Source organism: Leishmania major, chromosome 34 (genome assembly GCF_000002725.2).
Source record: "Leishmania major strain Friedlin complete genome, chromosome 34".
Lineage (NCBI taxonomy): Eukaryota > Euglenozoa > Kinetoplastea > Trypanosomatida > Trypanosomatidae > Leishmania > Leishmania major.
In genome coordinates, this window is record NC_007286.2 from 69,790 (window position 1) to 95,591 (window position 25,802).

At 60.5% G+C, this 25,802-nt stretch overlaps 8 protein-coding genes across 8 annotated transcripts; all 8 read left to right on the top strand.

The window, feature by feature from the left end:
* Nucleotides 1-2,694: 2,694 nt before the first annotated feature.
* Nucleotides 2,695-4,248, top strand: LMJF_34_0200 (conserved hypothetical protein; the record flags this gene model as incomplete). Its single annotated transcript, XM_001686058.1, has 1 exon — nt 2,695-4,248. The coding sequence occupies one exon, from the start codon at nt 2,695-2,697 to the stop codon at nt 4,246-4,248; it is 1,554 nt and encodes a 517-aa protein (XP_001686110.1).
* A 2,530-nt stretch (nt 4,249-6,778) lies between these two features.
* Nucleotides 6,779-7,408, top strand: LMJF_34_0210 (conserved hypothetical protein; the record flags this gene model as incomplete). The annotated part of the gene is made up of 1 exon (XM_001686059.1): nt 6,779-7,408. One exon carries the CDS (start codon nt 6,779-6,781, stop codon nt 7,406-7,408), a length of 630 nt encoding a protein of 209 aa, XP_001686111.1.
* Nucleotides 7,409-8,261: 853 nt separating this feature from the next.
* On the top strand, nt 8,262-9,269 carry LMJF_34_0220 (hypothetical protein; the record flags this gene model as incomplete). Its single annotated transcript, XM_001686060.1, has 1 exon — nt 8,262-9,269. The coding sequence occupies one exon, from the start codon at nt 8,262-8,264 to the stop codon at nt 9,267-9,269; it is 1,008 nt and encodes a 335-aa protein (XP_001686112.1).
* A 966-nt stretch (nt 9,270-10,235) lies between these two features.
* LMJF_34_0230 (conserved hypothetical protein) lies at nt 10,236-12,395 on the top strand (the record flags this gene model as incomplete). The annotated part of the gene is made up of 1 exon (XM_001686061.1): nt 10,236-12,395. The coding sequence occupies one exon, from the start codon at nt 10,236-10,238 to the stop codon at nt 12,393-12,395; it is 2,160 nt and encodes a 719-aa protein (XP_001686113.1).
* Nucleotides 12,396-13,748: 1,353 nt separating this feature from the next.
* On the top strand, nt 13,749-17,762 carry LMJF_34_0240 (conserved hypothetical protein; the record flags this gene model as incomplete). Its single annotated transcript, XM_001686062.1, has 1 exon — nt 13,749-17,762. One exon carries the CDS (start codon nt 13,749-13,751, stop codon nt 17,760-17,762), a length of 4,014 nt encoding a protein of 1,337 aa, XP_001686114.1.
* A 1,068-nt stretch (nt 17,763-18,830) lies between these two features.
* Nucleotides 18,831-19,982, top strand: LMJF_34_0250 (conserved hypothetical protein; the record flags this gene model as incomplete). The annotated part of the gene is made up of 1 exon (XM_001686063.1): nt 18,831-19,982. One exon carries the CDS (start codon nt 18,831-18,833, stop codon nt 19,980-19,982), a length of 1,152 nt encoding a protein of 383 aa, XP_001686115.1.
* Nucleotides 19,983-21,435: 1,453 nt separating this feature from the next.
* LMJF_34_0260 (conserved hypothetical protein) lies at nt 21,436-21,798 on the top strand (the record flags this gene model as incomplete). Its single annotated transcript, XM_001686064.1, has 1 exon — nt 21,436-21,798. The coding sequence occupies one exon, from the start codon at nt 21,436-21,438 to the stop codon at nt 21,796-21,798; it is 363 nt and encodes a 120-aa protein (XP_001686116.1).
* Nucleotides 21,799-22,641: 843 nt separating this feature from the next.
* LMJF_34_0270 (conserved hypothetical protein) lies at nt 22,642-25,020 on the top strand (the record flags this gene model as incomplete). Its single annotated transcript, XM_001686065.1, has 1 exon — nt 22,642-25,020. The coding sequence occupies one exon, from the start codon at nt 22,642-22,644 to the stop codon at nt 25,018-25,020; it is 2,379 nt and encodes a 792-aa protein (XP_001686117.1).
* Nucleotides 25,021-25,802: the final 782 nt, after the last annotated feature.

Consider the following 25,802-nt stretch of genomic DNA (forward strand, 5'->3'; position numbering starts at 1 on the left):
TGCCCCTATCCTCCATGTATTCGCTTCTTTCATCTTGATACTCCTCCTCCTCACGTGTTGCGTCCACCGTTATCGAAGTAGTGTATAATATTCCGTGCGTATGTATATATATATATATATGTATGTGCCCGTCTGTGTGCATCTCATCCCTGTTTCTTCCTGTTTCTCCGGCAGCTCACCCTCTCTGAATCTCTCTCGCTGTAGCACCCGCGGCTCTCACACACTCATGCGTACTGATACGTGTGGAGGTGAGCGCACGTATCGGTAGGCAAGCATGCAACTGCACATACCAGACACGCCTACCACACGCACTTACTGAATACCAGACACAACAGGATACTTGTGCATTATTTGTCTTTGTATTTCCTTTTTCGCTCTGCGTTTCTATTCTCCACCTCATAGTTGTGACGCATCAAGATTGGGTCTCACCGCCTCCATCTCACCCTTTTTCTCCCCACCCCTGTGCAGCGGAACAGACACGCACGCAGGTATACACACACGCACATGCCCAGCTGCACCGATCTGACATGCAAGCGCGCATTTTTTGTTGTTGTTGCGCTGGCCTCCGGCGTATCGGTGCCCCCCTCCCCTCCCCTTGTTGCTCTCCCCTTCACCCGCCCAGTTGCCTGTGTGTGTGTGTGTGTGTTATTCGTTTCTCCTGGTCGTTTTATCTCTTTTTGCTCTCGTCTTCTCCTCCTGAAATGTCCCCCCCCCCTCCCTCCCTCCCTCCCTCTCTGCCGGTGTGCTTGCGTGCGTGTGGGTGTGCCGGTCTGTGTGTGTGTGTGTGTGTGTGTGTGTGTGGCCAGGCTCTTCGTCTCTCTCTGGAGGCGTACGCCTTGCTGGTCTTCTTCTCGCACTCTGTTCCTCTTGCCTTCGGCGATTTCTCGTGTTTTGCTGGATCCGCATAATGCGCATGCACGGCTTGCCTGGTAAGCTGGGCACACTACGACGTGGCTAAACCCCCTCCCCCAACTCCCTGGCACACAGTGTACGCACACAAAACCGTGGCTGACCCCCCCACTTGTCCTTCCTTTGATTCTGTTTAGCGTGCCGTGTTATCATGTTGCTCTGACTGTTGCGTGAGCGTGCGTGTGCGGGGTGTTTTATGTGCGAGAAGAGGGCGAGGAGTGGGTCTGTCTGTGTATGTATGTGTGTCGGTGTTGCCGAACTTCTTCCCTCCTCATTTCACCCACCTATACCCCCCCCCGCCCATCTCCTCTCCACTTTCTCCGTCTTTGTGTCAAGCGGATGCCATCACAGCGCGACGGCTCGCAGAAAGAACTGAGTGGGGAAACGCAAACCACGGATCGGCAATCCACTCTCGCACACAGGTATAGACATAAGCGAGGCACATATGCACACACACACACACACACACTCACGCAAAAAGCGAAAGGAAGAAAACGACCCGGTGCAAGCGTGATGAGAGGGGTGAGATGTGTGTGTGTGTGTGTGTGTGTGTGTGTGTGTGTGTGTGTTGGTGGGGGCAGCCTGAAACGTGGCTGTGAACATCAAGAAGGCGATCAGCTCCCGAAAAGACACTCGAGCCCGCGTCTGGCGCTCTTTCATCCGCCTACAAGTGTTCCGCCCGGCTGCTTTCGCAAGTCGCGTCCTCTCCCAGCCGCCTTCTCACCTCCTCCATGTGTACAGAGCGGACCATTGCAAACACGCGCATCCGAGGCCTAGGCATCCCATCCCCCTCTCGCCCCTTCTCCACCTACTCGTCTCTCGCTCTCTTCACTACTCCTTTCCGTGCGCACCGGAGCTCATCAAGCTCACCTTCGACGTCTGCCGTTGACCCGTGCGAATCGGACCGAAGCAACAATAGCAACGAAGAGAGGGCTCTTTTCGACACAAGAGTCCACGAAAGCGAAGAAGCAGAGGATCATCACACACGCACACGCGCGACGCGAGAGGCACCGCCAGGCGCTTCGCCGCCCAACTCCCTCCCCCTCCTCCCCTCCCACACACTCTCTTAGGGCATTTTTTTCCGCTTGTATTGTATCCCCTAGTCCCACAGCCGAGGCACGTAGGGTCCCCATGCAACTGCAGCAGCAGTGAGGAGCAGCCCACGAACTCGCCTGCTCCAGTGCCGCGGTTGCGCGCCTGTGTGTGTATGTGTGTCTCTCTGCTGAGTAGGAACCGAAAGCTTACCTTCCTAGAGGCAAGAAACAAGCAAACAGATAGACAAACAGCGCTGAACGGAGTGACAAGCTGCCCACCGACGTCTGCACACTGTCCTACACGTACTCACATGCGCGATCAAGGTCCGCAGCACACAGCGAGCATGAATTCAAAGGCTCCCCCACCCTTTTTTCCCCACTCTCTGCCTCTCCTCCTCTCTTGAGAAGGTGCTCACAGACAAGCATTTTGATCATCTGCAGCGACGGGGTAGACAGAGCCGCGTCGCTCAGTCACAGTACGACCCGACTCGCCGCCGATTTCGCACAGTTTCGTTGTCTCCTACATATTTTCCCTCTGCTTGTCAGTGCACTTGAGCGGGGCAGACGCAATATCGGCTACTTCTGGTGCGCCGCGCACACATAGACGCGCTTGGCGACTGGAAGGGAGCGAAAGACGAGACGCAACACTCCAGCCGCTCTCAGGCGCATTCGCTTTGTGGTATTGTTTATTTCCAAGGGAGGCGCCTGCCTCTGCCGCTGCGCTGTGCTAGGTTCGACAGCGGACTGGACGATGACGGAGCTTGTGCCACCAGAGGCGATACGATTCGCCAACGGCGAACCACTTTGCGCGTATCATGAATGCTACCGGTGCTTCGACGGCCGCGACATTCTCTTCCGCCTGGTGAACGTGGAGAAGAAGCAGTGGTTCTTCTACAACGACACCGCCGACACGATCGCGCATGTGCGTGCCGTGTTTTATCCCGGAAGTGTGATCCGACCGCTGCAGCGAGCAGATATGCACGTCATCCCTGGCCCCACCGGCGTAGCAGACGAGACATGCTCGATCGAGGTGACGCTGGACATCCAGCCGGGGTTTACAGAGTCGTTCATTGAGGGAGAGCACAAGGGCTTTCACCTTGAATTTCGCACAGAGACCGCGCCGACAAAGGAGGTCGTCTTCGAGTACCGCCGGCCGATGGTGCCATACGATAAGATCTACCGCTGCTTCAAGAACGGCAATGGGCTGCTGTTCCGCCTGGTGGACGAGCGCGTACGTCAGTGGTTCTTCTACAACGACACTCGTGACTTGATGATGAAGGTAAGCGTGACGTTCGCGAATAGCGCAGAGGTGCGCCCACTGGGATGCACCGCCCTTGGGGCGCCGCATGCCGACACCGCACCCGAGAGCGTTGTCTACACCCTCCTCATCGCGCCCGGGTGCACCGAGCCGTTCATTGAGGGAAATCCAGTGACATACACACTGGAGTTTGCCGCCGAGCCGGTTGATGCTCCAGTCACGCCTGTCTTGGAAGAGCCGGTGCAGTATCTGCACGGCAGCCCCGACGTCGCCGTCATTCCACACCAGACGCACGTGTTCAAGTGCTTCAAGGAGCACGGTAACGGGCTGCTGTTCCGTGTCGTTGACGATGTAAACACAATTTGGGCCTTCTACAACGACACGCCAGACTACGTGATGACCGCTAATATGCGCTACCCGAGCACGAGCGACATACGCCTTGCTCCAGGGGTGCAGGTTATCGCCGATAGTGAGCGCGAGGGCGGTTTTGTCGCAGCTGTCGAGGTGCTGCCCCTCGCGACAGTGCCGTTCCTCGTCGGCTCGCCGGAGCAGTACGAGTTGGCCTTCGCAGCCACCCCTGTAGCCCCTCTGACGCCGTCACCGACCACTTCACCGGAGCCGAGCTCCCCACCTCAACTTGCCGACGCAGCGGATGCGGCTGCGACTGTGCCTCCGGCGCTGCCGGTACCCGAAGAGGCACCCGTGTACTGCAACAGCGGACCGGACCTCACCGTGATGCCAAACATCGATGAAGTCTACAAGTGTTTCAAGGACTACGGGAACGGGCTTGTATTCCGCCTCGTGGACAAGGTTCAACGCCGCTGGGCTTTCTACAATGACACCACCGACATTGTAGCCTTGGTGAGGGTGCAGTTCTCCCCCGGTGCGCACATTCAGCCGCTGGGGCATACAGTGCTGGGCTGTGACCTAGAGAGCGGTAGCGTCCTTCACGAGCTCCGCGTGAATCCGCTCGAGACAGCCCTGTTTGTGGAAGGAGATGTAGACATCTTCACCACAAAATTTGTGGCTGAGGAAATACAGACCTGACGGCTTCCTACCTCATCTTCAGGCGCGGTGGAGAGTCAAGCGAGACAGCGAAAGAGAGCATTACTCCTTAGTCCTCCACTGTCGAGGTAGAGACGGTGCGAGGCTTCGCTGCCCCCCCCCCGCGCTAGGCAACCATCGTCCACATCTGCCAGACATGCACACGCACGGTGACACACTGCTGTGTTGGCCGCTTTCTCTTTCTTCCTTCCTCCCACGCCCCTCGCTCTCACAATCGTATTCCTTGCACATCTCATGTTGGTGTGTGTTGCCCTTCACGATGAAGACAGCGGCATCGTCTTGGTCGGGAATACCGCTGTCGTCCTTGCCGGCCCTCTCGCTCTCCCTAGTGTTTGTGTTTTGCCCTCTTTCCTTTCTCTTACGCGTGTCCGTGGCAGTCGTGGTTTGTGTGTCGGTGCCTCACCTCCCCCGCTACCGCTGATGTCACCTCAACACCTCCTCTAGTCCTTGTGTCTTACCTTCTTGTAGATGGGGAGTCGCGACGCGGTGCCGCTGAAGCATGAACGAAACAACGCGTCATCGCGCAGACAGCATCTTCTACCTTGCCACTGGGTAGCGGTCACACGTGTGAGTGTCCAGGCTACGGCAAGTTGCTGATTGGTGGTGGGGTGTGCGGCGGTGTGCGTAGCGGAAGGGAACATAAATACTTTCTGTGGCCCAAAAAAAAAATGAAAATGCAGAAAGCGCGTGATCGCACGCACATGCAGAGGGGTCGGCTGTCGTCTCGCTTGATAACACCATGCGTCTATTCTGCTTTGTGTTGTCTTCTTCTTCTCGTGCGAATTCGTTAGCGGGTTGTGGGACTGTAAGGGTGGTCATGCGTGTCTCTCGGACGTCCCTCTCATTCCACGGATAGCCTCCCCCCTCCCTTCCTCCTTCCTCATCAGCGGTATATCTTTGTCTGTATTTCTGGGAGCTGCTCTTCACCTCCCTCCATACGTGCCTACTTGCCAACTTTGTTGAACTTGTTCTTTAACCATATACCCCGCAATGGAGAAGTTGCATGAGCCTCTACGCCTTGTGCACTTCTTCATGGCCAGGCGTCTCGGTCGGTTGCCACTCTCCCTTTTTCCGAATCGATGTAAGCATGTGTGCGTGTGTGTGTGTGTGTGGCTGCGTAGCTGCGCCGCGAACCCTTTGGGGCTCTTCCGTGCGGCAGCGCACCTCGTCACCGCCGACACCGGCCCAAAATGTATGTGTCATCCTGTGATGAGGCGTTTCCGCGTCCTTGCCCCTCCTCTCTCGTTCTCTGTTAGGTTGTGCTTTCCTTCTGTTTTTTTCTTTGTAAAAGTATTGCTGATGCTGCTCTTCTCGCCCCAAGCGGAGAGGGTGCGAAGCTGGGTGAAAATGAGTGTGGGAAGCAGAGGTGTGTGTTGAGGTGACTAGATGTGCGTGACCGTGGTGGCGGGGAGGACACAGGCCAGAAGGTATGTGTGGGGGTGGGGGGTGAGAGCTGCGTTGCAACGCAGCCCCGATAATTGCGGCGCGTGCGCAGCGGGCTTGCTTCCTCCTGGGAACTGGACGGAGTGATATGCGCATACTGCTGTAGCTTTGAAGACTTCCACTCTCACGCTTAGGGGTGCTCCCCCCCCTCCCTCCCTGTGGCGCTGTCGAGGTACCTCCACCTCTCTCCAAAGAAGCGATGGGTCCATCACTGGTGCTTACATGCGGGTGGCGTTGTGTCCTAGCCTTGCCTCTTCGTTTGGTCGCGCGTGCCCCCAACCCTCCCTCCCTTCCGCTGCAGCAGCGGTGGATGCGCCGTGGCAGCCGCTCTTCTCTCGTTGCTGCCTCCACCTTTGTCTAATCATCAAAGCTCTACCTCATGCACGTGTGCACCGGTGTACGTGCTCTGCTCACGTAGTGGTGATGGTGGTGGTGGTGGTGGTGGTGTGTGTGTGTGGGGGGGGGGGTGCCTCCTGCGTGCGTACACGCCTCCAACGCCACGCCATCTCTTCGTCCCTTGGCCACAGTCCACGCCAACGCGCACTCAGCTGGTAGGGATAGGCAAAGGCAAGCTGCAGCGCCATCTCGACACGATGGTGCGCATATCGATATGGTGCATCTTCGGGTATTTGCATAGGAAGCTGTCCGCAGCCGTTTATGCTTGGCGCAACTTATCTCGCTTCTCTCCCCATTCTCCTGCCTTCTCATCCACCCACATGCCACCGCTGCCGTGTCTTTGCGCGACCCGCTCTCCCCTCCCCTCCCCTCCCTACCAAACCGGTGCAACTGTTGCTGGTCTCACTGTTTCTCGCAGGAGCGCAAGCAACTTCTCAACTCTGGCCTTCGCACAATAAGTCACATCCTCACCAAAGGTAGAACATTACGCGCGTGTTTTCTTCTTGTCTTCTTCATTGAGGCGTCGCCTTCCCTGTTGACTCCCCCTCTTTCCTACCTGTCACCCTCCCACGCGCAACCGTCGCCCACGTTGGCCCTCTCCGACCCGTACACGCCCGCGCGTTTTGGTGCAGCCTGTCTCTGACATTGACGCTCGGCGTGTCGCTTGGTGAACATGTCCAGCAGCGGCCCATTGGCGCCCCCGATCAGCTGGGCACAGCGCCCCGAGTACGTCCTCATCACGATCCCGCTCCAGGACACCACGGGCGTTAGTGTGGAGATCAAGGATGAGGGGAGGGAGCTACACTTTGCCTGCAGCTCGCCCGAGCACAAGCAGTACGCGTGCACGATCCACTTTTACGGCGTGATATCCTCCGAGGAGAGTCAGCACGTGGTGCGGCCGCGTCAGATCGAGCTGAAGCTGCGGAAGAAGTTCTCCAAGTCACTTGAAGATGCCAACGACGACGAGGTGGAGTGGCCGCGGCTGACCAAGGAAAAGTCCAAGTACCCCAACATCACCATCGACTGGTCTAAGTGGAAAGACGAGAACGACGACGAATGCGCTGCCGATGACTTGGGGAACTTCGGCCTCAGCGGCGGCGACGCAATGGACGGACAGTACTCGGAGATGCTCAGTCAGCTGATGCAGGCGCAGGGTCAGAAGGACGCGGAGGAGTCGGCAGATCTTCCACCCGGCACCATTCCTGGATTTGGCTCGGCGCGAGGGCAGGAGGCCACTCATGGCGCATCTGCGGAAACCGGAGATGACGACGGTGACATGCCGCCGCTCGAGGAGGACACGTGAAGAGGGGCGGAAAGCCTGCTCAATCGACCTGTGGCGGCGCTCTGCCGCTGCAGCGACGCCACCCCATACCGAGTCGTTTCTCGCTGCCCCCACCCCCACCCCCCCACCCCCTCTTCATGTGCACGTGTACTGTCGCGGGTAGCAGCGCAGACTGCGCGAGGTGCATAGCTTATAGGAAGAAAAGAATGTTTCTTTAATGCGTCGTTACCCCTATTACCACCGGACCCCGCCCATGCACGCAGAAGAGGCGAAGCGGCGCGCAAAGGAAGGCCTGCAGCTCTCAGGAGTCACCTTGCAGCAGGAGTCGCTGCGAAAGGGAAAGTCGGGAGCGTGTCGATCCTGCCGCCGCCAGCTGGAGCGCGTGGCACAGTTCTGCGCCCCTCCCCCAGCATGACCATCACAGGGATAAGGATGCGCCGACACCCGCACAAATACATATATATATATATATCAGATATGTATATATATATATATATATATGTATCTGTGCTGATGCAGCTCGCGTCTTGGGGTTTTCGCTCTTCCGCTTTTTTGTTGTGCGGCGCCTCATGGAGTGCGAGTCGACTCCCCTCCCCCTCCTCTCTCATTAGCCGCTCTGCTGCCGCCTTCGTCACTGGAACACCTGCGTGGGGCTCTCTGCCGGTGCACCCCCATCTCGCCTTTGCTGTCCCGTTCCCTTGACTCCCTGCCCCCCTTTTCACTCGCCTACGGCATATATGCATGTGTATTCGACTAACGTCTGCACGCTTGACTTCACCCTTCGTTGTTCGGCTTTGACAGTAAGGCGGTGGGCGCGATCTCATCACGACGTGAGGGAAGGGGTGTCGAGGCCGCCTCCATACTCGAAGCGACCATGTGGTGCACAAGTACACAGCGCCTGGCGCTCCTCGCGAGCCTCCTGTGGTTCGTGTCAGGTGTGCAGGCGGCCCTCTCCTTCAACCTCAACAGCGTCGATTATCCTGTGTATGCTGACGAGAAGATGTCGACGAAGGAGTACGCCGTACTTCCGGGAGGCGGCAACGCATGCTTGCTGTTGTCCCTGGACAATGGACTGGGCGGTGTCGTGCGCTTTGCCTACTCGTCAAACGTGTCGAACCCGCACTGGCGCTCCGATGTGCTTGTGTCGACCCACCAGCCGAGTGTTTCGCATCCATCTGTAGCAGTTCTGGACAAGGTCGACGCTGTCATCCAAACACAGCGCTACAGCGCGGAGGAGTTGGAGCGACGGAACAGGGCGGGTGAGGCGGTGCAGCAGTCTCGGAGCACCGCGGTGAGCATTCGGCCGGCGCAGGACGGCACCGGCCCTGCGGCAAAGTTCATCGATGGCAACTATGCCGTCTGCTTCCGCCTCATTCGCTCCAAGGCGACAGCACAAAAGCCGTCGTCGATGCAGTACGAAGAGGTGAAGGTTCACCTTTTCGAGGTAGCTTCCACGCGCCACTCCACCTTCACGTACATCGCGAGGCTTAATGACGCCGCCGCGAACCCGCAGAATGGCGATGGGGCAGCGGGGGGCGCCACGGCAGAGGTGAACCGCGAGTATGCAAAGATGATTCGGTCCCTCTTCCGCGCGAGCAGCACCGCCGATCTGCGCAAACTTCTTGACGAGGAAGAGCTAGTGTCATCAGAGGAAGTGAAGAGTCGGCTTGAGGAAATCAGGGCCCTGCAAGAACAACTTTTCGGACTCTATAACAACTTCGAGTACCTGGAGAGTCGCTTCCGGCGCATGCGTGCCACCGCCGAGACAACCTTCAGCCGCATTTGGGTTTGTATGCTCTTCACCTTGGCGGTCATGGGTAGCACGGTGTGGTTCACCTTCCATTACACGAAGAGCATCATCATAAAGAAGAAGTTGATCTAGTCGGCGGAGGTGCCGGCGACGAAGCAACCCCACTGCCTTTCCCCTTCCGCCTTTTCCCCTTTTGGTCCCCGTGTTTGTTGGGTGCTTATGCGCGGGTGCATGCCTGTGCACATACGAAGGGGATGGGCGAGTCATGCAGAGAGAGAGAGAGAGAGAGAGAGACGAAGATGGGGCTGGGGAGAAGCAGACGCAGATCGTTACTCGGACACACGTGTGCGCCACCGTCCCCCTCCGTATCTTTGATTCCTCTTCTCTCTCTTGCTGCTCTGTGGCACACGCACACGCGCCTCGGCTTTCTCCGTTTTCGTTTTGTTTGGAAAGCGGATGTGGGGGCGTGGAAGTGCGTGTGCGTGTGTGTCGGTGTGTGTGTGTGTGGGTGTGTATACGTTGGCTTGGTAACTCCTGGTACTCGGACATGAGCTGCATGCTGGACCCAGGAATGTCGGTGCCACGGCAGTGGTCGTGCACCCTCATGGGCATCAGCGGCTCCCTTCTCCCTCTCTACCTCGCTTCCACCCTTACTTCCCCAGACTGCACGTTCGTGCAGAGTTTGCCACAGGTTGCGCGGCTGCTGCGACCGCGCTCGATCAAACCTGGTGCCCGTGTGGGTGTGCCCATGCTTTTTGGACCTCACACCCGCCTCCTCTCTCTCTCTGTCTCTCTGTGTCGTCTTCCTCCCTTTCTATTATTTTGGGGTATCCCGAATCCATCTCGGGCGCCCCTCCCCCTTTCCCCCTTCCGCCTGCCCGTGTCTCCAACCGCTGGCTGCACAACAACGCGCCGATTTGCCTGCGCAGTTGTGCGTGTGTGTGTGTATATATATTTTTCGAAAGCCAAGCAAGCATCTTAGCTAGTCGCGGTTGGCGCAGCTTTTCGATCCATCTACTCCCACGGCCGCACTGTTTCAAGACATCGAGCAATCTGTCGTCTTGCGTCGCTCAAGCCGTTTTTTTCAGCGTTGATAACATGTCCGCCTCACCCCCACCACCGCAGGGCGGCACTGCCACCTCCACCGTCGCGGCGCCGCCGGAGGATGCGTCGCAGCTGTCGGCTGATGACCTCCTGCAGCACATCGTCGAGCTCGTGAACAAGGAGCTGGAGCGTCACTACTCCCTCGTCGAATTTGACGCCCTCGGCCGCATTGAGCTGCTGCAGGTGGTGAACGACATCTTTGCGAAGCTGCAGCCCAGCATGAAGATGGACATGCAAGCGACACCGCCCGAGGAGGCCATGCCGCGCATGCTGGAATTTCTCTTGAAGATTCTTGGCTATCGCGTGCCAGTCTTCGTCCAAGGCAGTTTCCCGCAGAGCTTCGCTGACGGCGAGCCCCTCGTGGTGTACCCAACCATGTACTGGATCCTCACGCATATGGAGCTGAATGAGAAGCGCGTCTATCTAGCCCGCTTTCTGCAGCCGCTGGACATCCCGGACGACATTCGCGCCCAGGATGAGGATGTGCGTACCCTCTTCATGCAGTATCAGGCGCTGCGCGGCGCCTTCATTCAGACCCATCAGAGGGTCGAAAAGCTGCGCTCCGCCTGCGCAGATCCAGTGGAGACACGCCGCCAGGTCGGCGTCTTGGAGGACGAGCGAGACCGCCTACAGGGGTACGTTGAGGCCGCCCTCAAGAAGTTGGCGGCTGTGCCGGAGAAGGAGATGTTGCTGGCAGCCAGCAAGTCCCTCCGCATGGCGCGGGAGGAGAGCACCAAGCTGGCCGAGCGAGAGGTGGAACAGCAGCAGGCCAAGGTGTCTTCCGAGGCACGTCGCACGGAAATCAGCACACGTCTGCAGAACCTCCGCCGCGACGCAGCGGACGGTCGCGTCGAGATGATGATCCGGCGCATGAAGGACGAAATGGACACAAACCGGATGAAGCTGCAAGACCAGCTGCCGCACGAGCTTGAGTCCGTCAAGAACGAGAACGCCGAGCTGCAGAAGCTTGTCTCGGAGCCGCTGGACATGGCCGCACTTACCGCAAGAGATCGCAAGCTGGACGACGAGCTGAGGGCGCTGCACGCGAAAATCGCACAGCGCCAGCAGCCCGGCGCGGACGGGGCCTCCATCCTGCGCTTCCGAGACCAGGTGCAGCGCGTCATGGCGCGCAAGCAGGAGGTGCTGAACGAGCTCAGCTCGCTGCAGGCCGACAACAACAGAGCCGTCAACGACATCCGAGAACGTCAGTTACGCATTACGCAGCTGCAGTCCGCCACAAACATGCTACGCAGCGATGACTTCCGCGACTTTTCAAATCAGGTACGCGCGAAGAAGGCGGCAACGGAGGGTATGCGCACCCGTCTCGCGGAGCTGCGCACGGAGTGGGGCACGCTGACCTTCACCGAGGCGACGCTTCAGGAGCAGTACAACGCCCTGGACGCTGCCATTGGCGATCTAGAGAGCAAGCTAGGCCTGCAGGGGTACAGCCGTACGGTAGAGGCTCTTTCCAAGCTGGCACACGAGAAGGACGCCATAGAGGAGGTGAAGGGCAAAACGCTCGAGGAGCTGTCGCGCGTCGTGCAAGAGTTCACGCTCGCCATTCGCGAAGGTCGCACTCGCCTTGCACCGCTCATCAACGAGCTGCGCGCTGTTCGGCAGACAGCGGCGGAGGTTGATCAAGAGTGGTCGGCGAAGAAGTCTCAGTACGAGTACCAGGAGAGCCTCTTGACCGAGGACATCCAGAAGATCGACGAGGACGTCACGCGCCTCAAGGAGGAGACGACGACGAGTGAGTCCCTCTACCACCGCGTTCGCACCCAGGGCCTCCTTCTGGCTGCACAGGCGAAGCGGGCAGAGGAGGAGCAGACATTCCGGACTGACCGCAACGCCTCACTAGACCCGCAGCACAAGACGTACGGTGACTACCTCGCCGAAGTGACACGCACGCTGGAGGCGCGGACGAAGGAGATGCAAGGCAAGCGGCGCGACCTCGAGGAGACGCACGACACCAGCGTGCGGCAGGTGGAGTGGTTCAACGCGCTCCGCACGATTCTTCAGGCCAAGCTGAAGAGCATCCAGGCAGAGGCGCCGACTGCAGGCGCGAGGACTCGCGACACTACCATTGATGACGACATTCAGCAAGTCATGGGGCGTGCCGGTGGGACCAACATGCTTGTGCTGAACAGCAACTAAGCCGATGGCAGCGCTCCTGCCTTCCCCAATGACCTTCACCCCGCTGGTCAGGGAGGTTGCCTAGATGTACACTATACAGAAAAGGGAAAAGATGCGCATGCGCGCTCCTGGGGTGGGATATGACCTGCCTTGCGGGCGAGATAGCGAAAGGAAGGGCCGACACGGTTAGCGCTTCGGTGCCGGATGGCGGCGTGTGGATGGCAAAGGGCGTACACGGACATGCACTGTACACACCGCGAGTGGTGTGTGTTACGCGGGTGTGTGCCTAGTTGTGCGTACGTGCGCCCACGGTGGACAGAGCCCACGCCCCTGCACTCGATGGCCGTGACTTTGCTCCTGCGTTGTCGTCCATGAGGGATGGGTGAGCCTCCACATGGAGGTGGACGTGCGTGTGTGTTTCTGTTTGTCTGTGTGTTTGTTTCGTGCCCTCCCCCTCCCCCCTTTACCTCCCCCCCCCCACCACCACCACCGCACACACACACCTCTCCCCCTCGCTCTCCTGTACTCCTGTTTTGTGCTGCCGATCTTGCTGTTGTTGTTGTGCTCATGTTTCTGCAGTCTCTGTTCGAGTGGGACATGGACGCCTCACGCCCAGCGCGTTTAAGAGAGGGACGATGGTCTGCGGCGGGGTGTTGGAGTGGCGCCATCGGTGGTGAAGCGGGGGATCAGGAAGATGGGAAAGGTGCAGGGGGATGGTGTCGCGTAGCGTCCTCGGTGCCGCGCTTGGTGGATCACGCGTCGTATTCTATCGAGCCCCGCCGCTGTTGTGCAATTCGGTAGCTCAACGACATGCACTCAGGTCTTGCTCTTTACCTTCACCATCCTCGCCCCCGGTCTTCCTTTCTCGCGCTTCTCACCACCCATCTCCTTCCCTTGTCCGCGCACCGTCTTTGGCCCCGTCTTCTCCTGGCCTGCCGTATGTGCCTCTGGACGAGTACGATCGTGGACGGCGCTGGCGCGGCGCATCTTCAGCATTGTCGTTCATCCCCCTCCTCCTCCTCCCTCCGTCGGCGCCGTTCCTCTGCTCGTCCTCTTCGCCACCTCGTACCCTTTCTTTCTCCCCTCCTCCTTCTTGCTGCTTTCTTTTCGTTCTTCGGTGTGCCGCTGCCCACCCGCGACACAGCTAGCATGCATGCAGCCAGACAGCAGCGTTGCTCCCGGTGTTGCCTCCACGGGCGTGGCTAGACTACGCTCCCCTCTTCGCCTCGAAAGGTGCCCAGCGCCGCGCTTGATCCAATGGCCGCAGCCGCAGGCGTGGCGCACCCAAGCGACGCCGTCCGCGGCAGCCAGAGAGGCTCGCAGCGGTCTGCCATCGTCGACCGCCCCATTCTCGAGGACCGTGCGAGAGCAGCAATGGATGACCCCTTTCGGGACGACAGTACGATGATTGCGGGCACCACCACGAGCTCCACACGCGCGCTCTCGAGCAATCTCCTAGACCAGCTGCAGCGTGAATACCCCGCCGTCTACGAAGCACTGCACGCGTACGAGAAAGCGGTACGACACCTCAAATGCAAGTATAAAGCCAAGGAGGCGGAGCTTCTGCGCTGTATCAGCGTCGGTGAGGAGCTGCTTCGCCAGATGGACGTCCTGAAGCGGCGGTGTGAGGCGCTGGCGCACGAGCGTGATGAGGCGATAGCTGCTTCGGCCTCGGCGGCTGCATCACCAAGAGAGCACGCGCATACAGCAGGCGGTGCCGTCTCGAGTTCTACTTCATGGGCAGAGGAGAGGCGCAGTCTGCGGAGGTCGCATGAAACGGAGTGCGAGCGGTATCGCATGGAGGTGCAGAAGGCGCTCCAGGACACAGCGGCGGCGCAGACGCAGAAGCGAGAGCTGGAGCTTGCCCTGGAGCGGACAAGGGCGCAGCTAAACGAAGCAGAAACGAAGCTGCGCACAGCTCACAACGCTATAGCCGATTGTGAAGTGCACTACGCCGCACAGCAAGAGAAGGAGATGGAGCGACACAGAGCCGCACTGGAAAAGCAGCTGGCTGAGGTACGCCAGCAAGCGGATGTGGACCGCGAAACCGTTCTTGCCGAGGCCATGATCGAGCTGGAGCGGCTGCAGCGCGCGCTCGTGCGGACCCAGAAAGAGCTAGCGGAGCAGCAACAGGCCTCCAGCGGCGCTCAAGCACTGCAAGCGGAGCTGACCAGCACTGCCGCCACCGAGCTGGCGAGCCTGCAGAAGCAGATACGTACCCTGGCGGAGACAAATCATGACCTCCGACAGCGTCTGCAACGACGAGAGGCGGATATACAACTCGGCTGTGCAGCGAGCAGCACCGGCGCGAGGCGAGATGATAGCCAGCGCTCACTTACGCTTGCAAGCGACTCCAATCGAGGTGCAGTGTTATATGGCAGCACACTTGCCGATTCTCTTGTCGATGCCCGACGAGAACCCAGGGACAATGCTGCTGATGCGTCTGGTCTGGCCGCGGCGCAGGAGCGGCTGCGCGAGGAGAACGCCCGACTGCGGCAGAGGCTGCAGGAGGTGGCTCGTCGGGCGCAAGATGACGTGGATAACGAGCACGCGGCGCGACTGTTGCTGCAGCAGCAGTTGCAAACGATGGAGGCTCAATCGCACATCCTGCGCTCCGAGGTGGTGGGCCGCCTTCAGCGAGAGCTTCAGCAGGCCAAAGACCAGTTGGAGGTGTTCCAAGCACAAGGTGCGGCGGCGCAGCGGGCCGCCGCTGAGCTGGAGGTGCAGACGACTGCTCTGCGGGAAGAGAAGACAACGCTAGCCGATGCTCTGCGAGCCGAGAAGGTCACGACGGAGAAACTTCGGCGAGAACTCGAAGCAGCGCAGGAGAGGCAGGACGCACTGGGCCAGGAGTTGAAAGGCGCTAGCGCCGCCGCACAGGAAAGGGAGCGGGTCGTGGTGCAGCTGCAGCGGGAGAAGGGCCAGCTATTCAACGCGTTGCGGGCATTTCAGGCGCAAGCGGCAGACATCGAAGTCGCACTTAAGACCGTCACGGCGGAGCAGTCGGAGAGCACCGCCGCCCACGAAGACACCGTGTCCCGGCTGCGAGACCGGTGCGTGCTCCTAGAGCACGAGGCCGAGGAACTGAGGACGGAACGCGCCGCGTTGCGGCGTCGCCTCGGGGATGCAGAGGAGGCCATCGATGTGCTAAAGGATGCACAGCGCGTGTCGCAAGAGCTCATGCACGAGGCGCAGCGTTGTACGAAGACAGCGGAGGACCGGGCGAGTTTTGCCGCCGATCAGCTCACTCTTCAGCAACAGTCGTCGGCCGTGTGCTTGGCGGAGGCGCAGCAAAATGTGGAGCGCATGCGCACCCAACAACGCGATCTGTCTCGGCGGATGGAGGCGTGTCAGCAGGAGCTGTCTCGTAAGGAGGAGGCTCTGCGCAAGAGCGCTGAGGCTCAAGAGGCACTCGTAGCCGAGGTTCAACGGCTGCGTGAGGAGCAAGCGAGCCGCGACGAAAGTGTGAGAGAACGCTGGCGCCAACAGTACGCGCAAAGCAATCTTGAACGGGAGAAGCTCATTGCCATAAAAGAGGCCCATGCCGCCGACCTTCAGCGGCAGCAGAAGGAGCTGCAGATGTCGCTTGCGGAGAGTGAGGATCGCGTGGCGCAGCTACATGAGCAGCGGCAGCAGCTGCAGGAAGCCCTCTCCGACTCTCTTGCCACCGCGGCCAGTCACAAAGGCCGCATTCAGGCGCTGGAGGAGGAGCTGGCGCGCACAGCAGCGGAGCACCGCGCGGCGCAGCACGAGCTGCAGCGTGTCACCGGAGAGCGGGAGCGGTGCTCCAGCGCCACCCCTGGTCTTCGCCCTTCCGGTGAATGCAATGCCTCGGCAGTGGTGCGTCTCGCGCAGTTGCAAGGGCAGCTCACCGAATGTGAGGCAGCCTTGTGTGCGGCGGAGCAGTCGCGACAGCGGATGCAGAACGCAGTGTTGGGGTGCCTGATGCCGGTCGACGCTAGCGGCGAGGTGGCAGCCGATGTGGACAACATGTGGGACACTTTGTTGGACCTGTTGAGGGAAGGTGATCAGGAGCTCTGCTCGCGCAGCACCTCCGCGGCGCCTGTGCAACTCCGACAGATGAAAGCAGAGAAAGAGAACTCGGTTCCTGACGACAAGCAGGCATCGGATGCCGCGTTCATGCCGATCGACGCGAGCCGGTGTGCGGCGGCTGCGGTGATGCGCGCCATACACGACCTCGTGCGACACTTGCATGACGCCGACCGTCGCCGTTGGAGCCGCGTGAGAAACAAGGTGTTGGCTGCGTGCGCTATCGCCGACGCGACAAGCAATGAGGTGGCACCGGTCGGCGCTGCTCCCCCGGCGACAGAGGGCCCAACAGGGGCATCTTCGGAGAAGCTCTGCGCCGACCTCGCCTCAGCTCTACGAGCGTGGGCGGTAGCCTTGAGGGGTACTCAGGAGCATCTGACCGACTATGTCGCCCAGGTTGCGAAGGCAGCGCATCTGGTGAGTAAGGAGGCAGCGCAGCAGGTGCAGCTGACGCAGCTGACGGTAGCGGCTCGCACCGCTGAAGAGCAGCGTGATGCGATGCAGGCCGCTCTAGAGGAGATGACGGCGAAGTACTCGGAGGCTGCCAAGCGGGCAGATGCACGGGAGAGTCGAGTGGAGACGCTGCGTCACGATGTCGCCGTGCGCGACACTCGCGTGAGAGAGATGGAGCATCGCCTCGATGTGCTGCAAGCCGAGGTGCAGGCAGAGCGGACAGAGTGGGTGTCCAAGTGGCAAGAGGCACAACGGCATCGTGAAGCGGAGAAGAAGGAAGCCGAGGCTGAGCGCGCACACCTGCGTGCGCAGGTGGCTGCGGCGGAAGAGGTGGGGCATCAGTCCACCCAAAGGGCAGCGCAGGAGTCGGCAGATGCGCTGCAGCAGCTCCGCACACAGCTGCAGACGTTGCGAGAGACGTCCTCGGAAACCGAGGCGCAGCTGCGGCAACAAATCACTCAACTGAGCTGTGAAAAAGCGGACGCTGCAAGGGCACTGGGCCGGCTGAAGAGCATCGTAGCGCAGCTCGAGGAGCGCCTTAGCAGCACCGATGCGACTCTGAGGTCGCGAGAGGCGCAGCTGGAAACAGCAATGGCGTCGATGCAGGAGCTGAAGCGAGTGCAGCTGCAGCGTTGTGCAGACGGTGCGGCGGCCGAGGCGTTTGAGCAGCGCACTCTCACAGAGCAGGTGGCCTCCCTCCAGGCGCAGCTCCTGTCCCTTCAGCGCGACCACGACATGCAGGAGACGCTGCACGCTACAGAGAAAGCGGAGATGGCCGCGCTGCGGAAGGTGAATGCTTCACTGGAGGCGCGCCTCGCTGAGGTGGAGGGCGATCGCGCCCCTCTGCGAGAGCAGCTGCACAGTCTTCTGTCTTTCACCGAATAGTAGATGTGTATGTGTGTGTGTGTGTGTGTGTGTGTGTGTGTGCGTACGCGCCTGTCGCGGTACTCTCACTCTTCGCTGCCCCATCCCCTCTCGCCCACATACGTGTCGCTCATCTGCAGTGGAGGCTGAGGAAACGGAGCGGCTCCACGACGCCGCATCTGCTCAGTGGGACTGCACACGTGCTGCTTCTAGTGCACAGGCGGGCACATCATGTCACCACGTGGGTAGGGCAGGTTGGCGGTGGCGGTGCTTGGCGTGTACATTACGATTGCCTTTCCATTGCTTTCTGTGCGTGTGCCTGTGCGTATGGGATGAAAGTCGCGTACGCACACGTGCGGCGGGTGCCTCTCATGCGCTGCCTTCCCTCGCTGTGGGCCGTGCATGTCCACCCGTGGCTGGGGGAGGCGAGGCAGGGGCTGCGCAAAAAGTGGGTGGGCAAGCGGCCACCCAGCTCCGCAGACGCCCGCACACTTCATTGGAAATATACGCGTGTGGCACACTGCTGTCATAGATACGCACATGCGAACAAGAAAAATGCGAAACGACATGCAGTCGTTTCACGTGGGACTGGTGTGTCTCCCTGGGGCCTCCCCCTCCCCTTCTTTGCCCATCCCAGCGCGCACCCTCTCTGTTGTACCCCCTTGCGGTGCGGCCAGCGACTGGCACTGTATGCCGGTGGCATGCTTTCTTTCTGCGTGGCACGTGCGTGCGCCCGTGCGTGTGGCACAGGGAAGGATAACGCAGATGCGCATTCGCCGTCCCTCCCCACAACTTTTCGTTTCGCTCTTTGGGCCGGACTCGTCACGCGCTCACGGCAGTCGTCCGCATCCCCTGTACTCCCTTCTGCACTTCTTTTCGGACAAGGAGAGGGGCCTTCATGGTGAGCAACAGACACACGCACACCCACGCATGTGACAGCGGGACACTTGAACAGAACTTCACAAAACCCCTGCACTCTTTTCCTAGATGGCATTCTTCAGCTCCGGGGACGATTCCCCGCACAAGTCGTGCAAGACACCGGTGCGGCCGCGCATTCGAGGCGGACTCACAGCTGGCAGCACAGGGCTCATGCCCAGCGAGTATCACAGCAGTCTCGCGGATGTCAGCCCGAGGCTGTCGTCGCGGCAGCGGTGCAGCGTGCGAGCTGGCTTGTCGAGTACGCCGCGTCACGCCCAGGGCCGGCGGCACCTGGACCCTCACCACTTCACGAACCTCACGGATGACGCGAAGCGGGCAGAGGGGCGGCTGGGCCGGGCCCACGTGGCCTCATCAGAGCAGCAGAAGCGCGCCGACGCCTACTACGCCACAAAGCAGGCGACAGTTGCGCAACCACCGGGTGCGGAGTGCAACCTCTACCTTAAGTCGTACTACTACACGCCTCTGTCGAAGCAGGAAACTCCATCGCCGCCGCCCAGGCCGACGACGGGGTTCCGGGCGGACGCGCAGAGCACCTCCTTTCAGCTCGCCGAGGCCCGCCTGCGCAAGATCAAGCGCGAGCATCCACAGTATGAGGAGGAGGTGACGCGCGCCCTGCAGCAGCAGCATGGCGACTACAGCATTGTGTCGACCGAGCAGAAAATCTCGCGCCGCATTGCCGTGGAAGAGTATGCCGACGGCACCAACGCGCGAATGGCACAAATCGAGGCTTCCACCAAGTACCGCGGCACGCCTGACTTGGGCTCCCCAGCCCCGGCCATCAAGCGTTCTGTTCCGTACGCGCTCAGCGAGGAGTGCCCGCCACGCGCCGACACGCAGCTGTCGTGTACCTCGCACGTGCGCCTGTACCCAGGTTGTGGTCGAAGCTCCTTTCCCCCAGAGACGCCCGTGAAACCACGTGCCCGCCACCTGTACGACGGGCCGGTCCCTTATGACACCACCGCTGCTTCAGGTGAGGCCTACCCGTCACCGCCCGCTGTTGGCGAGAGGTGCAACATCTACGCGAAGCCCACACTGGTTCACGTGGACGAGCGCCGTCACCGCGACTGTGTGGAGGACGCGGACTCACTGGCGATGAAGCGGGCACGCGCCCGCAGCGGTGCCCGTGCTTCACAGGAACGGCCAGACTTTATTTTCGGCCCCGGCCCAGCGCCGCAGCCTCGCCCGCCGTCGCTCCGCCACCACACCGAAGCGCGCTGGAAGGCGCAGGAGCGCAATGCCGAAAACCGGCGCACAGGCCGCGCGCTCTACCCCCAGTCCCACCGCTCTACCTCGCTTTGGTAGAGAGTTTAAACGCGCGGTTACATCGGTGCCGCGACAGTCCGCGCTTGTGCCGCCGCCGCCCCCCCCCCTCTTCTTCTTCTCTGGCCCTTAGCGACTTGGCTGCTTGATGGCTGTGACCTATGTGATGCATTGTACCCGCTCCATATGCGAGTGCGTGCGCTGGTGAGCTCAGCCGCCGCTTGTTGTGTGTGTGTGTGTGTTGTACTTCTTCACCTTCTTTTCGTTTGATATATGTATTTTTTTCGGTAGTTGATAGTGGGGTGGGGGGTGGGGGGGGAGCGAAGGCGGTCATCGGCTGCGCAAATCGTTTGCAGTACGTGACATCGTACGGAATGGCCGCCTCCATCAAAAATTCGGGTTTCTCAACCCCTCTCATCCAATTTCTGGTCCCTCTTGTCATCCCCACAGGCACCTCTCAGGGTTGCGAATGGGCCCCCTTTCTCCACCGCTGCCCCCCACCCCCACCCCCACCCTCGTCCAGCACACCGCATGCGTGCGTGCGTGGGCGCTTCGCTAGAGCGCTTTGTTTTTTTCGTGTGGGCGCGATGGCCCCCTTTTGCTTTAGAGTACACCGACTGCACTGCCAGCACCCTTGTTTCGTTTGGTGGTGCATGTGGTCACAAGTGCGCGCGCTGTCTGTGGCGTTCCACCCTTCCCCACCCCCCCCCTCATCGCCTCTCCTGCCTGCCTTCCCTGCCCTGTGTTGACGCTGCTGCCGCCCCTCCCCCTCTGTAAGGGGATGTGCTCAGTGCCAGCGGAGGGAGAGAGACGCAAGGGGAGGGCAGAGGCTGAGGAAAGCCCCGACGCTTCACCCTATCAAAAATGGGCGATGCAGCCGACGCAGCAGCGGCCGGCGAGGGCTTGTGGAAGAAACACGGAGGGGGACGCAGATGCCCCCGTCCACCCCTTTGCTCTCCGCGAAACGATACGTTGATGTGTTCTTCTGTATCACCCCCCCCCCTCCCCTCCCCTCCCTCAGAGACGATCGGTTCCCTCGACCGCATCGTCGCACCGCCGTCTCTCACCAGATGAAAGGAAATGATGACGACAACGCGAAGCGCGCAAACGGTGTGCAGGCTTGCTTCCGCGCCCCGCTTCTGCTCCCCCCCCCCCACACACACACCCTGCCTGGCTTTCCAACCTTCATGGACCGCTTCTTCTTTTCTTCTTCTGACCGTAGCCTTTATGAGCCCTGTGAGTCTCGCGTCTCCGCGTGGGAGAGGATGAGACGGAAATGGGCACGGGCGAGCGACGCCCTCTATCTTGAGCGTACGTAACGGTGAGGCAACACCGAGACTCCGAACGAAAAGGGTCGGAAGGGCAATTTACCAAGGGCTCTGCTTCGCGGCTTGCAGGTAACGCGGCCCATGTCTCCACGTCTCCATCTCCTCCTTCGTCGCCCCCTCTGAACGTTGTCTCTCCTCATTGCACCTCCTATTTCCACTGCGTGCGCATGCCCCACACTCGATGGCTGCTCCGCTCTGCACAGCCGATTAGCGAGCACACGCGTATCGAAAGTTCCTCTTGTTTCAACGTGCCGAACATGGCGGACACCACAACCACCACTCTCATGGCGGAGCCTACGCTGGAGGAGGCAGCGGCAGCCGTTTTCAGCGAAGAGGAGCGCGCAGCACTCAAGACCAATCTACGGTCAGAGCAGATAGCGCAGGCCAAGTATCTGCGCGATCACCCAGAGATCCACGAAGCCGTGCAGGAAGCGTTAGCAAGGGTGCTGCAGACCCAGCCGGAGGACCCGGTGGCCTTTCTCACTCAATACTTCATGAGTGAGGAGTTTCTGCACCAGCGGACCCAGTGACAATGGCGCACCGTCTTGTATCCATCAGCCCTTGCACCCTCGCCTCTTCGTCAGCCGCTCGCCAACTCGGAAAGTGGCGCGCCTCGTTTTCCTCCCTCCCTTCTTTCTCTGCGTCGCTTGACAGCCCCCGCGGTTGCTGTTGCCTTCTTTTCTTATACAGCATGTACTGTAGCCCCCCCCCACACACACACCACGACTGTTTCACTATGAGAGGCATCTGCTCTCTTCCACTCCACCAAACAGACAGCAATGACAACCACTACATGGGCAAGCTCACGATATCAGACGATCAGGGAAACCACCTCATGGCCGTGCCGCACGGTGCCCTCCCACACCCCTCTCTGGCACTTCTCTCCTGTCGTCTCCAATGAAGAATCAGTCTGTGTGTATGTGTGTGTGTGTGTGTGTGTGTGCTTCACGGGGTTTTCGCAGAGGAGGGAGGCCGTGTGGAGTGCGTATGCGAGCCTGGGGAGGAGTTGGTGAAGGGATGGCCACCCCTCCTCTCATCACAGCTGCATGGCGTGCTCCCATGGCGTGCCTCCTCGCCCTGTCTTTTTTTGATTAGTGTCTATGCCTTTCTACATATCAGGGGTGTCGCTGCTTCCCTCCCCTCCCTCCTTCCCCCACCTCAGCGCCGCCACGGCAGGCACTCCATGCCCAATATCATCTCTTCTTCTCTCACTCTCTTCGTTTCGCGACTCCATCTCAAGGAAGAACAGCGGATGCGCGCGGCGCTGGAAGGCTCGGTGAAGTCGTCCACCTCCGGCCCGCTCCCTTCCCTTCCACGTCACACGCTTCCGCAAGCACGCACACGCACCTCGCTGTTGGTGACGTGCCTGCAAGATGCGGCGTACGCGACTACCGCGAATGTACCTGCCGAGGGCTCCCAAGAAGGACCCGAACGCGCACCCACTGCAGGTGCAAAACTCGCAGCATTTCCTGCGCACGGCCGGCATCGGCGCGATATTGACGGTGGTTCTGTCGGTCTTCTTGGCGCTCCGCCAAGTGCAACAGCGAAGTCGCTTGTCGGAGAAGGAGCTGCTACGCAAGCGAAATGGGCAGCGCGTCGTCATTATCGGAGGTGGCGCTGGGGGGTCCGCGTTGGCGACGCTCCTGGCAAATTCCGCGCCAGACTTGAAGATCACGGTGATTGAGAAGGATAAGCAGCAGGTCTTCCTGGGACATGTCCCCCTCGCCCACGTCGGCCATCGCAGCTACGACATCGCCACGTCGACAGGCGTGGACATCGTCCGCTCCCCTGCGGCGTGGAACGTGACCCGGGACGCCAACCTCGTTGCTGCGGAGGTGCTGCGTGTAGACCCAGATGCAAAGAAGGTTTTCGTGCGCACCACCAAAGCCATGTTGGCCGCCGCAACCGTTCCCAGCGCAGACAACGCAAGCGAGCGCCACCCACGTTGGGGGATCGACCTCCTGCGTCGCTGCTGGCCCAGTCTCCGTCTGCAGGTGTCGACCGTCTCGGTCAACGACAACGGCAGCACCAACCTCTCGGACGGCACAACGGTCTTTTCGTACGATGCGTTGGTGGTCGCCGCCGGTGCGCACCGCTCGCTTGGGAGCTTGGCGGGCCAGGTGCAGCCGGGTCAGTTGGACACCCACCGCATCGCCGTCAACCCCGGTACAACGCGAGACAACCTGGTGAACCTCTTCTCGGGCAATGTGCTGCACGTGAAAGTGCCACCTGCCTCGTTTGTGCTGCAGATGGAGGCGGCGCGTGCGTTGACAACAACACCGCACGCGGCGTCAGGCAGCGGTGTGCCGAGCCTGGACCTGGGTGCGGCCATCAGTCCAGCGGTGCGTACGCCGCCGCCGAAGGCAGCTCCTTCAACCAGGCCCTCCTCCGCAGAAACACGCACATTTTCTATGCCCACCTCGCCGGCCAGCTTTTTTGACACGTTGCGCGCCGCGGTCGCCTCACCTGAAGCGGTTGCCGCCCCGCTCATCCCAGACGAAGTGGCTGAGCGTCTGCGCCCTGTGTCCGGCGTGGCCACCACGGTCTCTCCGTTGGACACACTGGCGCAGTGGTGCATGCACTACAGCAGCCGCCAGCATGACAGCACCTTTGTGTCAAGCGTCAACACCATCTGGAAGTACCTCCACTACTACAACAAACTTGGCCTTTGCCACTACATGGTGGCGACAGCTGATCCACAGCCGATAGGATCAGCACCGCGAGCGGTGAATGAGGTCATCGAGAAGTTCTGGCGAGAGCGGCAGCTGGCGTGCCAGCAGCACAGCGGCGGTGTTGCAGAGCGTTTCCATCTCCTCTTTCACAGCTACTTGGCCACTGTAGATACCGCAGCCAACGTGGCGACGTTGTACGACTACAGGAATAATGCAGAGGTGCGCGTGCCGTACAACTTACTGGTGCTCGACCTCCCGCTCTGCGCACCGTCGTTTGTGCGCCAGAGCGGTCTGCATCGCACGCGCTACGTAGACGAGTGCGTGATGCCCGCGCTGCGGCGCGGCATAGACGAGGTCGCGGCGCAGCAGCTGCGCAGGCATCCGCTTCTTCGCAAAACAAAGAAGGAGCTGGAGGCGTTCTTCGCCGACGAGGCGTCGTTCATGGACGTGGACCACGAAACGTTGCAGCACCGCTGTTACGCAGAGATCTTTGCGCTTGGCGACGTGGCTGGTGTTCCGTCATTGAAGAGTTACGGCGCCGTGTCTGCCCAAGTTCCTGTCGTCGCCCACAACGTTCAACAAGTGCTGGCCAGTCAGAGAGCGCAGGCTCAGCAGGACCGATACTTGGCGGAGCTGCCACGCAGCGATCCTTCTGCGGTGGCACCGGCGCCGGTGCTGCCAAAAGCGAATGCCAAGTACACAGGCTACTCCTCGTTTCACGTGGTGATGACCACCTGGCGGGCGATGTGGCCGGAGATGTGCTATGATAAGCCACAGACGGAGCTGCGGGGCTGCTCGCAATCGTCGTCGCCGGCCGACATGGCGGAGGCCGCTACCAAGCGGGGGCTGGATGTGGTCGCCCCTCTCACGCACTGCGATCATCACCTGTGGAACAACCTTGCCTGGCGGGACCTGCGGGGCTTCCTGAATGGCCTCTTCCACGAGCTCGCCCTCTACGAGGTGATGTACTTCTTCATCTTTAGCCGTGGGCTGTGGCACTCGCCGTCGTGGTTTTACGTGCCGACGTACTCCCCGGTCGACGGCACACCGCGCGTGCCCACGTGGAAGGACCTCCTTTGAGTGGTGCAAGCGTCATGGAAAGTGGACGGAGAGGGAGCAGCAGTGGGCAGCGGCGTGACATGATCTTTGCATGCGTGTGCTCCACTGGCACGAAGTGCCGGGACTCGGTAAAGCCGTCGTCGCTTTGTTGTTGTTGTTCGGTTATTCTTCACAAGCCCTACGTGCTCTTCTGTGTACTCCGGGGGAGGTGCGCGTCTGCGTGCACCTCCGGGAGTGTGCCGGCGGTCTCGCCGACGCTCATTTCCATACATCTGGTCACGACGACTAACGCGCTTCTTCCCTTGTTTCTCCCCTCCTCTAGCTCTGTATGATGTTCTCTCTCTGCCTCTCTCTCTCTCTCTGCAGCAAACACGTCCGCGGCGCAGTGCACGGTAGGGCCCGGTCTCTGAGTGACTGCGCGGGCCCCTCTTCCTCAATGAGCAATGGGAAGTGCATCGGGGCAGCAAAGGCTCATCGAGGCGTTCCGCCAGCGGTACGCGATGGCCGTCGACATTCTTCGCAGGACGGCCCCCACCCCCACCTGCAAACCCGACACTCCTGTTCTCCCCCTTCCTCCTCCCTCCCGCTCCTCCGTCTACGCATGCGGTCTGCCATCATCTCGTCTCGGGCACGCCGCCGCTTCACTGCGGACATCGCGCCTCTGCTCACCCTATGTCGACAGTGCCTTCCCTCTCCCTTCTTTTTTTCTGCTGCGCCGCTTGAGCCCTGCCATCCCTCACCATCCTCGCGAATCGCCTCGCCTCGTCGCACTCCCCAGCACTGCTCTGCCCTTCTCGGTGTCC